This window comes from Onychostruthus taczanowskii, unplaced genomic scaffold, assembly GCF_017590055.1.
Source record: "Onychostruthus taczanowskii isolate IOZ18803 unplaced genomic scaffold, ASM1759005v1 scaffold72, whole genome shotgun sequence".
Classification (NCBI taxonomy): Eukaryota; Metazoa; Chordata; class Aves; order Passeriformes; family Passeridae; genus Onychostruthus; species Onychostruthus taczanowskii.
Genome location: NW_024505008.1, coordinates 1,096,342 through 1,109,595, shown reverse-complemented (window position 1 = coordinate 1,109,595; position 13,254 = coordinate 1,096,342). Strand labels below are relative to the sequence as shown.

At 36.4% G+C, this 13,254-nt stretch overlaps 1 protein-coding gene across 1 annotated transcript in view; it reads right to left on the bottom strand.

Annotated features, from left to right (window-relative positions):
- The window catches only part of TMC1 (transmembrane channel like 1), a 54,796-nt gene extending 41,878 nt beyond the window's left edge, over positions 1–12,918 (bottom strand). The window contains 3 exon segments of the mRNA XM_041422241.1: positions 4,460–4,829; positions 4,964–5,026; positions 12,795–12,918. Coding sequence (XP_041278175.1) covers positions 4,460–4,829; positions 4,964–5,026; positions 12,795–12,828 — 467 coding nt within the window. The 5' untranslated portion in view covers positions 12,829–12,918.
- Between the last annotated feature and the right edge of the window lie 336 nt (positions 12,919–13,254).

Below are 13,254 nucleotides of genomic sequence, written 5' to 3'. Positions count from 1 at the left end.
TAACGTATAGATTCTATCTCCTGAATAATTTAAAAAATATAACTTTTCTTCTACCAAAACAGATAACACAGGTCTTTTTAGGATCTAAATGGTATAAATGACACAAGAGTTTACCAGCAAGAATACTTACAGGATTCAAAATAAAGAAAGAAAGTAAAGGCAAAATAAAGGCAAAATCTGAAACACAGAAAAATACAAGTTTCTTGCTGGTCATATGCTTATGGTCTTCACAAATTTTAATTATAGCAAAACATTAGGGGATGAGCTGAAAACTTTCAGACACACAGAAGTTAGCAAAGGGAAGGAGCTTCCATAGCTGTGGGTCACCCTGCTATTAAAGGTTAAAATGCTATCATAGAGCCGTAGAATTGTTTGGGTTGGAAGGAAAAAATCTTCTCTCTCCAACCCTCTCTGCCTTATGCAAGTATGCCATTCACTAGATCAGGTTGCTCAGGACCCCATCCAACCTGGCCTTGAACACTCCCCAGATTTGGGTCATCCACAGCTTCTCTGAGCAACTTGATCCTGTGCTGCACCACACTCTGAGTAAAAATTTCTTCCTAAAGTCTAATATAAATGTGTTCTCTTTCAGTTTAAAACCTTTGCCCCTTGTTCTGTGAGTGTCTGGCCATATTAAAAGTCTTTCTCCCTCTTTTTCATAAGCTGCCCTAAGGCAGATCTTCCCAGATCCTTCTCTTCACTATGCTGAACAATTCCAATTCTCTCAGCCTGTCCTGTAGGAGAGATACTTCAACCCTCTGAGCATCATTGTGGCCCTGAATAGACTGTCACCTTAGAGAGTTGTACCCATCAGTCTTACCATGTTGGGCATTACATGACAAAAAACAGAAAACTTGAAGATACATAAAGAAAAATTGCTACTGAGAACCACATCTATTTATTGTCACACCAGTATTGTGAAGAGCAAGTTGAGAATGGTATGAAAACTGAAGTCAGATGGATAAAGGATAACAGAGTGATTTGTGCATAAAATGTTGAGGGAAAATGCAAAGAGAGTCATGTCTTCGTGAAGAACAGAAGGATTAAAAGTCTGATTTGAGAGAGCTCAGAATCTATTTTTGCAATCAGCTGTTCTCCATTTTACTAAGTGGAGTGATGTGCCTGGCATTAAACGTGTCCTTTAATGGAAGATTGCTGGGTTATGCAAAGTTGGAATTTCCTGGTTTACAATGCTGCAGAGAAAGAGTGGGAAACATGATGGCTTTGTGCTAATGCAGTGACCTAACTGAGAAAAGGAAGCTTAACAGAACACAAGAGGTCAAGCCAGGATAATATAGGCTTTGTGCACTTTGCCAGCTACTGCTTGGCTTGTCTTTACAAACATGTCTCATCTTCCATTCTGCACTTTCCTTTGGAACCAGAAAAATAATAAAAAATCCAAATTTCAGGCTTTCTTTAAGAAAGCAGTATTTTTCTAATGTGTTTACACTATGCAACCAAACCTGGTGGAGTAACAGCAGACTTTTCCTTCAGCTCAAGTGGTGGAACACCATGTTATTCAAGGCAGGAAACCAAAATTCTGTCTTCTGCAACCAAAAGTCTTAGCCTTTCATAAAAGGTTTTTTTCACACATTTGAAGACCAGAAGGGTTCACTGTGACCTGCAGGCTAATGTAAAGCATCAAGTGTCAATAAATATCTCGATGTAAACACCCCATCCTCCTTGGATCCATTTCAATACACATCTAAGTCAGTAGAGGTCTTGAAATCAAGTGCTTCTTCAAGTTGAACACACAATGAATTTCTTCATTCTGTTAACCTCTAGTTTGGTTTTATGACCTTAATATACATCTCTGTTTTGGTTTTAGTTTCATCTCCTCTTTATGGATGTAATCTACTTTTCTCATTATTTCTGTGTATAGCATTAAAAATTAGGATGAAAATATTTTCTTTGAGCTAGGACGTTACACAACAAGACTGGTATGACTTTGAGGGTATAGCATGACAATTTAATAAATATGACTAAATTTGAAATCTTTCTTTCAATTTTTTTTTTTGTGTGTGTAAATTCTATTTACACAGATAATGTCCATAGCATTGCCTCACAGTTAATGCTATTCAGTTACAAAAAAGTAGTGTCTTAATCTTCCATGTACCTCCAAGCTTTCACAGAAGTTTTATACTCTCAAGTGAACTAAATACAAGTCAATTTACTCACAGATAGAGCTAAGCAGTAGGAAGAATATGATCTCTTTCCTATTTTTTTTTCCATGTGACAGCATAGAGTTTCTAAAATCAATCAGACAAAATGAAACAAGGGAGTAAAGAACTAAACCATTTTTTTAACCCATGAACATCTCCACCTTCCACAGTGAGAATAAAGGAGCAATTTATCATTGATATTTTGGGGTTGATGATTATAAACACTATAGCAGGCTGTCTTCATACCCTCAATAACAGGCAACAGTCAGCCTCATCAACAACCATTAACATAAAAGAACAGAAGATTTAAAATGAACAAAGAAACAACTCCTTGAACCATGGCATTACCCTGTGAAACTCATTACCACAAATTAACCAAGGGCAGGGTATTTAAGTTTTGAAAAAACAAAACAACTAAACCAGAAAATCAATGCAGAGTTCTTCTAGGATTCCCTTATGTCCTTTATAGAATAAGTAGCGGATGAAGAGGTTTTCCTGATTTAAATGAAAAGTACAGAGGGGGAAGACGGCAACTGCAGCAGATTCTATTGTCTTGCATTGTGATCTCACCAAAATGGGCCATGTTGCTAGAGTTTAGCAAAAGCCACCATGACAGCGGTAAATACAATATTATTTCTCTGTCAAATAGTTCCACTTTTCTTTTAGGGAAATTTTTCTTGTGTTTTCTTTCTCAACTTCTGATTATGCTCTTTTCCTGCTATTTCATGCTGAAACACCTTGGCAATTAAAAAACTGCATCATCAAGGTCTATGTCTAAACTCTAGAGAGAATTTGTTGTTATAGGTCCTCCTGGACTTCCTAGAGTGGCTATAGTTCTATACCACCAACCTTATTTTCCATTCTGAAGCTTTGCAAACCCTTTATCTTAATCACAGACAAACCGATCACCAGCCTGCTATCCTTCATTCTTTCATTATCCTGTTTTTCCTTTTGAAAATATTTTAAAATATTCTTATGATTCTGCAGTCTTTTCAGAAGCTCCTGTGAGTCTAAAAATATAATACTCTTGAGTAATCTTTGAGAATGTCTTCAGTTTTTCCTCAAATGTTGTTAGTCTTACTACTTTAAGATCAATGTCTTGTTCAGGCAGCAATTTCAAGTTATGTAGTCCAAAATTATGTATTTTAATATCAAGAACTTTGGAAGACAATGAAAAACATTATGCCCTTGTTCAATTTTCTATTTTCAGTGGTCTTTTTTAATTAACACTGGGTAAATGTTTACAGTGAAGACAAAAATAAGCAAAGAACACAGGTTTACACAGTCAGGGCTGTTGCTTTGTGAGTACAGGAAACTGCACACAGGAGTATAATTGCCAGCACAGTGAAAAGCCAGCAGAAAGAAAGATTTTAAGCCTTCTCATTCTCATTGGGAAGGGAAATGAAGTAGAAAGATATAGCAATGGGATCACAGACAAACTAATACAACAGTATATCTTAGTGGGTTTTTTTCTTTCTTTTTAGTCCTTCTGTGCTCTCCAGTGATGCCTCTGGGAACAAAAACAGCTGTAACAAGTACTGAATGAGGAATGGGAGTTTCTCTCCCTCTCCATTGAGACAGCTCCATTTGCTCCCTTGTACACGGCTCCCAGGAGTTGCTTCCTTTCAGAAGTACAAGAAGGGACAAGGAGCAAGAGAATGCTAGGATGGCAGAGAAATAAATGTTTTTCTAAAGGGCTCCCTGTCACTGGAGTCTTATAAAGACCCCAGGTTGTATTAGGTACTTTGGAAAATTGAAAAGTGACATTTCAGAGGAAGTGAGTGGGAGACAGATTGGAAAATGCCATTCTAGTTTTTGGTTCCAGGTTCTTGAAATTTAAAGAGCGGGCTCAAAACTGGCAGGGAAACAAGAATGTGATCTTCTGAGAAGCATCAAGATTTTAGTTCTTTACTGGAAATAAAACTTGGCTTTCTTGGAAAGTAATCAGCTTGGAGTTCGGGGCATTTTAGTTTTGCGGAAAGAAAAGAGCAGGGCAGATCTCACATGTTATAACTTCCCTCTACCACTTTCTCTTCTCCTCTGTCATTTTCATTCCCTTTCTCTAGAAAACAGGTCATATACTTGGAATATAACTAGATATTACTTTCTGGAAAGTTTCCATTTCACTCAGCTATCTTTTCTTCATTGCAGGACAAAGAATATCTGTACAGCTCCAATGTGACTGTCACAAGTAAGGTAGTCATATTGACTCTTGGTATTTCACAGCTACAAGTGAAAACAAGTTTTATGTAAGATAACTATGGTTTTATTATAAGGAAAAAAAAAAACTTAATTACCCTGATCCTGATTTCTTTTTGTCTTTTCTCTTCTTGTTGGCCTTCTCTTTTTTCCCTTTTTTATCAGACTTTTTGCCCCCTTTCTTCTCATTTTTACCTTTCCCACTTTTACCCTCTTTCTCATCTTCATCTTCTTCGTCATCTTCCTTGGATTTCTGATTTGCTTGATTCTTCCTGACTTTTGCAGGTTCCATATCAGAATCACCGGTCTCATTTCCAGCTGCTCGTCCTCGTCTACGGCTTCTGTGCCTGCGATGCCCAGCTCTCCTCATCCCATCTTCATCATCCTCATCTTCCTCATCACCATGCCTGTCTCTCCCTCTGGCATGTTCTCTTCTGGTTCTTGGTGTTGCTCTCTTCCTCCCTTTATCTGTGATTGATTAAAAAACATACAAACACATTAGAGGAGAGTATATGTTAGAAGGAGACCTTTCCTCCTCCTTCTTTCTTACTAATAATCAGAAAGCATCTGTGTCTGCCCTCAAAGTAATCCATGTTACTGACCTGTTCCTTTGGCATTTTCTTCATTCTCAATTGCACTGCCTTCTTCATTGTCATCACTGCCACCTGTCAAATGAAAAAAAAGAAGGCCAGTGGATGTGAAGGATAGATCAATCATTAGGAATTCAGGGGTTTCAAGAAATTATTGGTAAAGAGGTTCTGTTTTGTAGCTCCTTATAATATTTTACGAACCCAGCCTTTTGGAACATGGCAAACAGTTTTCAAGAGGTAAGATGAAGACAGAAAAAACAGTCACACTTTCCTTCAGCACTCAAATAAATATGCCTCAAAGGGACACTGGGAAGAACTCTTACCTATGGAAGCAATATATAGGAAAGAAGGATGCTAAAATTTGGAGAACAAGGATGGAAATACTTCTTATATAATTCTCTGAGATTTTCATAAACATGAGAGATAAATAACTTGCTGAAATTAAAAAAATACTAAAAGAGTCATTTTCTGATTTGACTGGAGGGCATGAAGCTCCAGACCTGCAGCACACCTGAAGAGTGCAAATCCCTGAGAAAGAGCAGACCTACTCTCAGTTCCAGCAGCCAAATCTCTAAACACAGGGACAAAACTTGTTCCAGCTCACTTGTATGCTCTACCCCATAAAAGTTCTATTCAACCACTCTACCACATGAGATGTTTTTAACATTAAAGGCTTTAGAGGGATAGTCTATTTTAAGAAGATTGTAGTGTTTATCTTTAGAAACATCTTGCTTAATTTTTCGTTCTCAAACATTCTCGATAAGCTCAATTAGAGACAATGTCTGTGCTACTATTAATAAGCAGAAAATTATCCACTTAATTTGCCTGGTGCACTTTGAAACTGTGATCATGGGTTTATGGAAAATAAACTAAATAATAAAAATACTCTCATATGTATTATATTCATCATGATATCTAATTAATGTGTTCTTTGAATACATTGGTGTGAACACATAATTTGTAAGTAATGTGAAACTGCTTCTGAAACTGCTACTGATATTCCGTAGGGAAGATTCTTCAGAAGCAATATCTGAGAAGCCAAGTTCTAATGGGCCTTTTTCAGGTATTTTTGAGCTTCTGTGAGTGGCTAAACCCTTTAGACACTTTGGTGGTATTTTTAGAAATAGGTGGTAATAGGAAATTAATGACAAGACTGATAGAGATTACCATGAAATAGTAAAAGTAGCTAGTAGTTGTTCCACTCCCGTATAATCTGTATGTTCCTTGTTGTCCAGTTTCCCCTTTGGACAGGTGATAGGTGCTGATCCTTACAGTTGCATTTTTTTTTAGGTAACAAACTGCAGGTATCTTCCATTTTTAATCATCTGTAACATTTCTGATTTTTTCTTTATATTCTTTCTTCACATTGCCTTGTTGCCCAGTTTCTTTTATAAATTTTACTAAGCCACTACCAATTCATCGCAAATTTATACACAAATTGATTTATTTAGGGACTGCTGTGGCTAACTTCTTGACTTTGCCTAGTATCAAAGAAAAGGAGTAAAATGAAGGGAATGTCAGGCTGCAAACAACAAGGAATCCAGGGTCTTCTTTCACTATGTGTAGTAACAGGCAAAGTGTTATTAGCCAGAATTTAACTGGCATATCAAAACTGAGTCTAACTTCCCTACACAAAGCTATCTAATTGTAATTAACACTTTCTATACTTCTACAGTGTCTGCACCACAATTTTTAAGATTATGAAAAAATATTGTCATTTGATATTATCATTGGAATGTGAAAATAAGTGCCCCTTTGTTCTGCCTGGACACATGCCTTCTGCTGCTGACAGTAACAGGATCTCCTTTGATAAAGACCATTGTGCTGCTACTGAAAGCTTGTGAAGATGAAAACAAACACCTCTAAAGAGATACTTCACATGCAACAGTAAGGCACTGTCTCTTATCAAAACAAATGTTGTGGCTGATCCCTTCTGGCCAAACAGAAATTCCAAGGAAAGCACTTTACTTGTTAGAGATTTGCCTCAGAGCAGTCTGATGGGGCCATAAAACTCATATAGACTGAAACATGCATCAGCAGTGAAGTCTACCAAGCTTGAGTTGACGACATATAGACATAGCAATGACAGTGACAAGGGATTGTGAGACACAGAGACTTAAACAAGGTGGAAGATAGCTGCTGGAATCTGTTTAATTAAAATTAAGGATAGAAAATTCTCTACACTGAAAGTTTGAGATAAAAATCTAATTTACAGATTTCAGACTCCCTGGAAAAAGCACTGAAAACACTGAGTGTATCTGAATATTAAGTTCTGTGTGTTCAGAAATTCATGGGTTTTTCTTCATCTGAATTATCAGGAGCATGAGCGATAAAGAACAATTTTTGAAAAATAAGGAAAAAGCCTGAAATCAAACAGAAATAGATATTGCCATAAAACAAAACCTAGAAAGCATGACCAGTGATTACATGGGACTGTCATCTAGAAATGGGTATTAAAGACATGCCCAGCAAGAACTAGTGCACCTTCAAAATCTATGTCTGCAAAGATCTAAAATTGTATCTCCAATCTGAACCTCAAATGTAGACAAAGTGTGTTAATATGAAGATTGTTAGAGGTGTGCCCTTCTCATTCTGGTACATCTACAAAAAAAGAGACCTCTTTCTCATCACAGGTGCATGCAGAGAACATTTTGCTGAAGCTCGAGGTAGAATTAAAAGTTATCGATGGTCACAGCAGTGATAGCAGTTGGTGCAGTTTAGAAGAGAAAAAAACCCCTGAGGAGAGGGAATGGAAGAGCTTTGTCACCCCTGAGAAATGTGCTGAACCACATATATGTATGGGCTCATGTAAGCTACATAGCCACTCCACACCGCACCCACATGTCAGCTACCCCTGGCAATTTGCATTTCAGACAAGCTGCATTAATAACTTTTGTGTCTGATTGTTTTGTACTTACTATTGAAAGACCTGTGTTGATAGTTGCCTGGGCATTTAAGTAATAGGAGGAAAATAAACATTAATGTTGTTATTATTATTATTATTCTCACTATATGAGAAAAATCCTCACTATATGAGAAATTTGTAAATTAATACTAGGAATTTTAAACAGATCATATGGTCCCACTTATCAAAAGTTCAATGAATCCTCCTGTAAAAACAACTAAGTGTCACAAAAGCACTGTCTAGAATAACCAATTTTTCCAGTAAAGGCATGATAGAACCTCTTATCTTCACAGTGTTAATATTCATAGGGCTAATAGCAGCCTTTGACTCAGCTAATTTGAGTTAGTCTGACCCAGAGCAAAAGCTCAACTGCTACACCTTCCAGGATACATCATCTTGTCCTAATAACTATATATTTGCATATGTATCATTAAATATATTTGAAGATATAGTCCATAACTCCTTTTAGTCTAGGAAATCCAATAGTTTAAGTTTTCCAAGTAGTTTAAGAGAAACTTTCTCATCTTTCTAGATTAAGGGCAGTGATAATGTAATCTAAGTAAGCTATCGTTTTACCCGAAGTCTTATTTAGACTATAGCCATAAATAAGACTATAAGACTTAGAGAAGGTGTCCTGAATATGGGCTTAGACCAACCTGCAAGTCACAGACACAAGGCAGAATATCAGACAGCTCAGGGAGAGGGCTCCAAACACTGACATGTTGGCTGCTTAGGAAACTAAGGGCAGAAAAAAAATGCTTAACATTGTAGCATTTGTTCTATCAGGTGTCTATTTAGCAGATCATAAGAATAGTTTTACCCTTACCTTGATTTCCCGAGTTGGTTTTACATCTTCTCTCAGAAGCTATTACCCAGATTCCATGCTTTGGATTTTTTTTACCTTATTCTATACTGTCATAGTTTCATGGGTCTTTCACTGTGAGAGGAATAATAATTCTTGAAAGTAACTCATAGAATATGGCCCACTCTTGCAATATCTGTGCTCCCACTACTACTGTGTAAAGCTGACTGCTGCTAAGCAATTCTGCATTTTGTTACTACAAAAAAATTCAGTGGAATGCAAAGTAACCTGTATATAAAAAATTATGTCTGACTTTTTGTATATGATATAAAAATAAATTTCTACTTAATTAACTGTCAAGCCAATGAAATGGATCATCTGCCAACAGAGCCTTTTAAGGAACTACTGTATTTTCCTCTGAACTGGACCATGTACTTTAAGTGCTGGAAAGGCATCAACTTAGAGATAATAAACTAAGCCTTCAACAGGAGGAAATGTCAGAAATGAAAAATTGTATTAGACAATAAATGCCTGGCAATTACTAGTCAAAAAGGGTACTGTTATGTAACACTCAGTTCCATATATTTATATACATTTCCATATTATTCTTTCTAATCTAGGATATACGAGATTATCTCACAACAGTCCTTTAACAATAAATATCACTGGAAGTAACGCCTGTGAAATACACCAGAAATAATACATCAAGATATCACAGAAAAGTGATATTGGAAAAGTGAATTAGTGAAGGCTTCAACATGTAAGATTTTTGACCTTAGCACAAGAGACCCTATCCTCTTAGTGTCTTTCCAGACCTTGGTTTGCCTTGCACATAAAATAAGAGAGCTTGAAACATAGAAACCTCAAATAAAAATTATATTTATAGAGCAACCATAACACTCAGTATTTCAGACCATGCTTTATTTTTCCTCTGTTTTTCCCAGTGAGGGTCACAAATTCTACTTCCAATGAACAAACATAAAAATCACACAACTCAAAAAAATGTATCCTGACCAGCAATAGCTATAAATTTATAAAGTAAAATAATAATTATTATTCAGTTGCACACAAACTGGTTAATATATTGTTTGTTTTTTTCCATCTAAATTGGCATATCATAAATACCAAAGTAGATAGAATTTTATGCTTCAATGGCATAAGGACACCAAGGTCTTGGAGACTTACTGGTCTTAATGTACAATGCTCTGCCCTACAGGACTATACGCCTGAATCATTTCCAGAAATTGTGTCTGGGGCAATGGGTTTTCCCTCTCTGCAGTAAAGAAAATCTGCCCACCTAATATTTTAAATGTTTGAAATCAATATTTGAAAAATACAGCTGAAGATCACAGAGAACAAATTAAATCCATTTAATTCACATCCGTAAAGAACTCATATCTTCTCCATTGGTAAGAAAAAATTACTGGTTTCTTACTGAAAGGTCAGAGACTGAGCTTGCATAGGTCATGTTGACACTGTAGCTAGCAGAGCATACATCATCTGATTGCACTCTCCTCTTTCTTCCCAGCTTCATTCTGGGCTGTACTTACACATGGCAAGGTTTGGTAGCTGTCTCTCAGTTTGAGGGTCAGGACTTCTTCTAGGCTAATCCTCCCCTCAGGGATAAACAAGTTGTTTATTGCATGATTTCAGTGCAAGGATTCTAAAATCTGATATTACTGTTATAAATCCTACAAAATGTAGAGGGGGAAAACCATTCAGTGAGAAGTCCCTCACTATTTCACTCCCTCCAGGAAAATGTGTAAAAGTTTCCAGGCCTCTGTACCTTACATCATCCCTGTGGATATAGCTGTGTTTTCCTACCTAGCCCTCAAAGGTCTAACGTTGAGGTGCTTCTCCTCATCCAAGGCTAGAGAGCTGAGCAGCTTGCAGGGCACCGTGGTCACTGCAGTGAAACAACAAGACACAGCACTTGCACTTGGTCTTCATCACACAATGGGGCAGTGGTTGGCAATTTCCCATTTTTGTTGCAAGCTTTACTGCAAGAATTAGGATCAGACTTTTGTGTTCAGTGCACCTTGAGAAGACTAAGACTGCACTAAACCATACCAATCTGGCCTTTTCCATTTCTGAAATGGGATGTGTTTAGCTCATTGTCATTCACTTATAATGCTGTTAAAATGGGAAGAACACTTACATATATGGAGAAAAGAGTTTATATTCAAGTTAAAAGTGAAGGGTTCTTAGTGGATAGGAAGTCAATTATATTTTTAACTATATCAAGAGAAGAAAGGTCTTTTAAGGCTGATAACTAGACCTGGCCACATATCCTTTTTCCTGTATTTAGAGGGTAATAGGCACTTTCCAACTGCTCCTTTTTGAAAACTCACTCTGAAGATTTTTGACCTAGGTTGTCCTTTCCTGTATGAGATGCCAGGAACAGTGAATTCACATTCATGAACTCGTCATAATAAACCATACATCTCCTACTATCTTAGACTTTGCAGCAGACATGCTGTGAAACAAGAAGAATCACCAATCCAAAAAGGGTTTCACTAGAGACAAAGATACCAAGAAGCAAAAATGCGTTATTTGAAACTGTTGCAAGAATATTCCTCAGGACTGTCAGCAGTGATGATACAAAATCTCCTGTAAAGAAACTGCAAGTAGATTGTCTTCTGAACTCTGTGCTATATAGCTCCAGCCCTTGGACTTTTTAAGTTAGAAGTGGACGGAGAACTACATTCTGGAAGTGTCTCACAGTACTTGTAATGGAGGTTCAGCTTTTCAAATGTTCTGAAATCATAATGCAGTCCTAAGCTTACTCGCATGATCTCATCTCCAAATACACACATAACTGTCATTGTTAGGTTTTACTGTAAATTATATATACAAGATAAATTTTCATGGGAGAAAAAAGAAGTGTCAAAGAGTGCTCATGATTCAGCAACCAAAATCTTTACCTTCTCCAGATAAAAAGTGTGCAGTATTGGCTTGCCATGGGAATAATATCCTCTATAATTCAAATTAATAATAAAATCACCAAATCACAATACAAGTCAATGCAATCAGGTATTTTCAAGCAAAATGCAGATATTAATGACAAATTTAGAACCTTGTTAGTCTTAGAATTTGTTCATTATAAATGGTTATAAAAATGTGCATGTTCTATGGTCATGCCTATAAGGTTTCTTATGGAGATAAAAATTCTTTTGTAGCCATTAAGTATTTTGCTTATGTTACACTAAATTCTGTGATTCTCTTGTGTTAAAATTAGTTCCATTAACATATACTGCTTGAAAATTAAACTGGTCAGTAAAGGGTGTTGTAGAAAAAAAAAAAATGAGGCAGAGAAAAAGGATCTCAGACAATAAATGGAAATCAAATAAGATGGACTTTTAAAATTAACTGCTTGTTATATTCTGTCAAAATTCTCAGCAGTCCCTTCTGGTGTTTTCTATTGAAGTATAGCATATTTTATTAATATTGAGCGTTACAGTTATAGATTAAATATCTAGGAAGCCTTGTCTAGTAGTAGCAGCCCTGGTACTTAGCAAGACCTAAAGAATAAGGTCCCTGGCAATTTTCTCCCATGCTGAAGACAAGAAACACCGTGCTTGTTGCATACAATAGAGATCTTTGCTTTAGAAAGAGTAGCTCTGCTCATGAGAACTGAAAATTCTTCCCATATTAGACTTGAGTTGCACATCCCCAGAATAAGCCACTAGGCATTATTATCCTACAAAAAACATTTCTTAGATCCAGAACAGTGTAGTATTAATATAGAAATACTGTTAATCTTACTATGAAAAATGTTTGACATTTCATAATAAATATGGAAAGCAGTAAGAAAAAGAGGCATTTTTTTATCCACCTTACAGAAGCCACAAAGTAACACTGTTTTCTTAGTATTTCCTGCAAACTACATGTAAGTGTAAGACAAGTAACACAACTGCAGTCACAATCTTTTGATTTACTAATCAATGGAAAGCCACACTACTATACTACAACTAATCAACTTCCAAATAAAACACATTTCTGAACAAAAGATAATGAAGTGTGACCAACAAGATTTTATATTAAAAAGAAGTAAAAGAAAACAGAATTTTCACATTGTTGAGCTACATGCAGAAAATGGATATGTGCTAAAGTTGCATAATTATTTTTGCAATTACCATTTCCTTCTGTCGACTTGTCCTGTTTAGTCATTGTGGTGTTTCACAGGGCTGCTGCAGGTGCTGGATATACAGGAGAGCGTCTGAAGGCTGGGTGGTTCAAGATGAAGCATACCACAATATCATCCTGCCTGTCATTTAGCGGGTGGCGCTGGTGAAGTTTCACTCACTGAAATATAAGAAGATACTAATTTCGTAAGTCATAAATCTTTCATGAATGTTTCGTTTACTATTTAGGTTTGGCACGCTAGAATTAAAAGAATCAAAGAAGTTATTCACCTTCTTTATTCTTATTGCTGAAAAAGCTCTTCTGCAATGTACTTACCTATGACAAACACTAATGTTTAAGTGCTTAAGTGCCTTACTGAGGAAGGAAGTTGCACAATGCCCACATGAGTATGCTGTCATGCTGTATTCAGATCTACAGTTCTGCACGTGGAGAAAATTACATAGATTATTC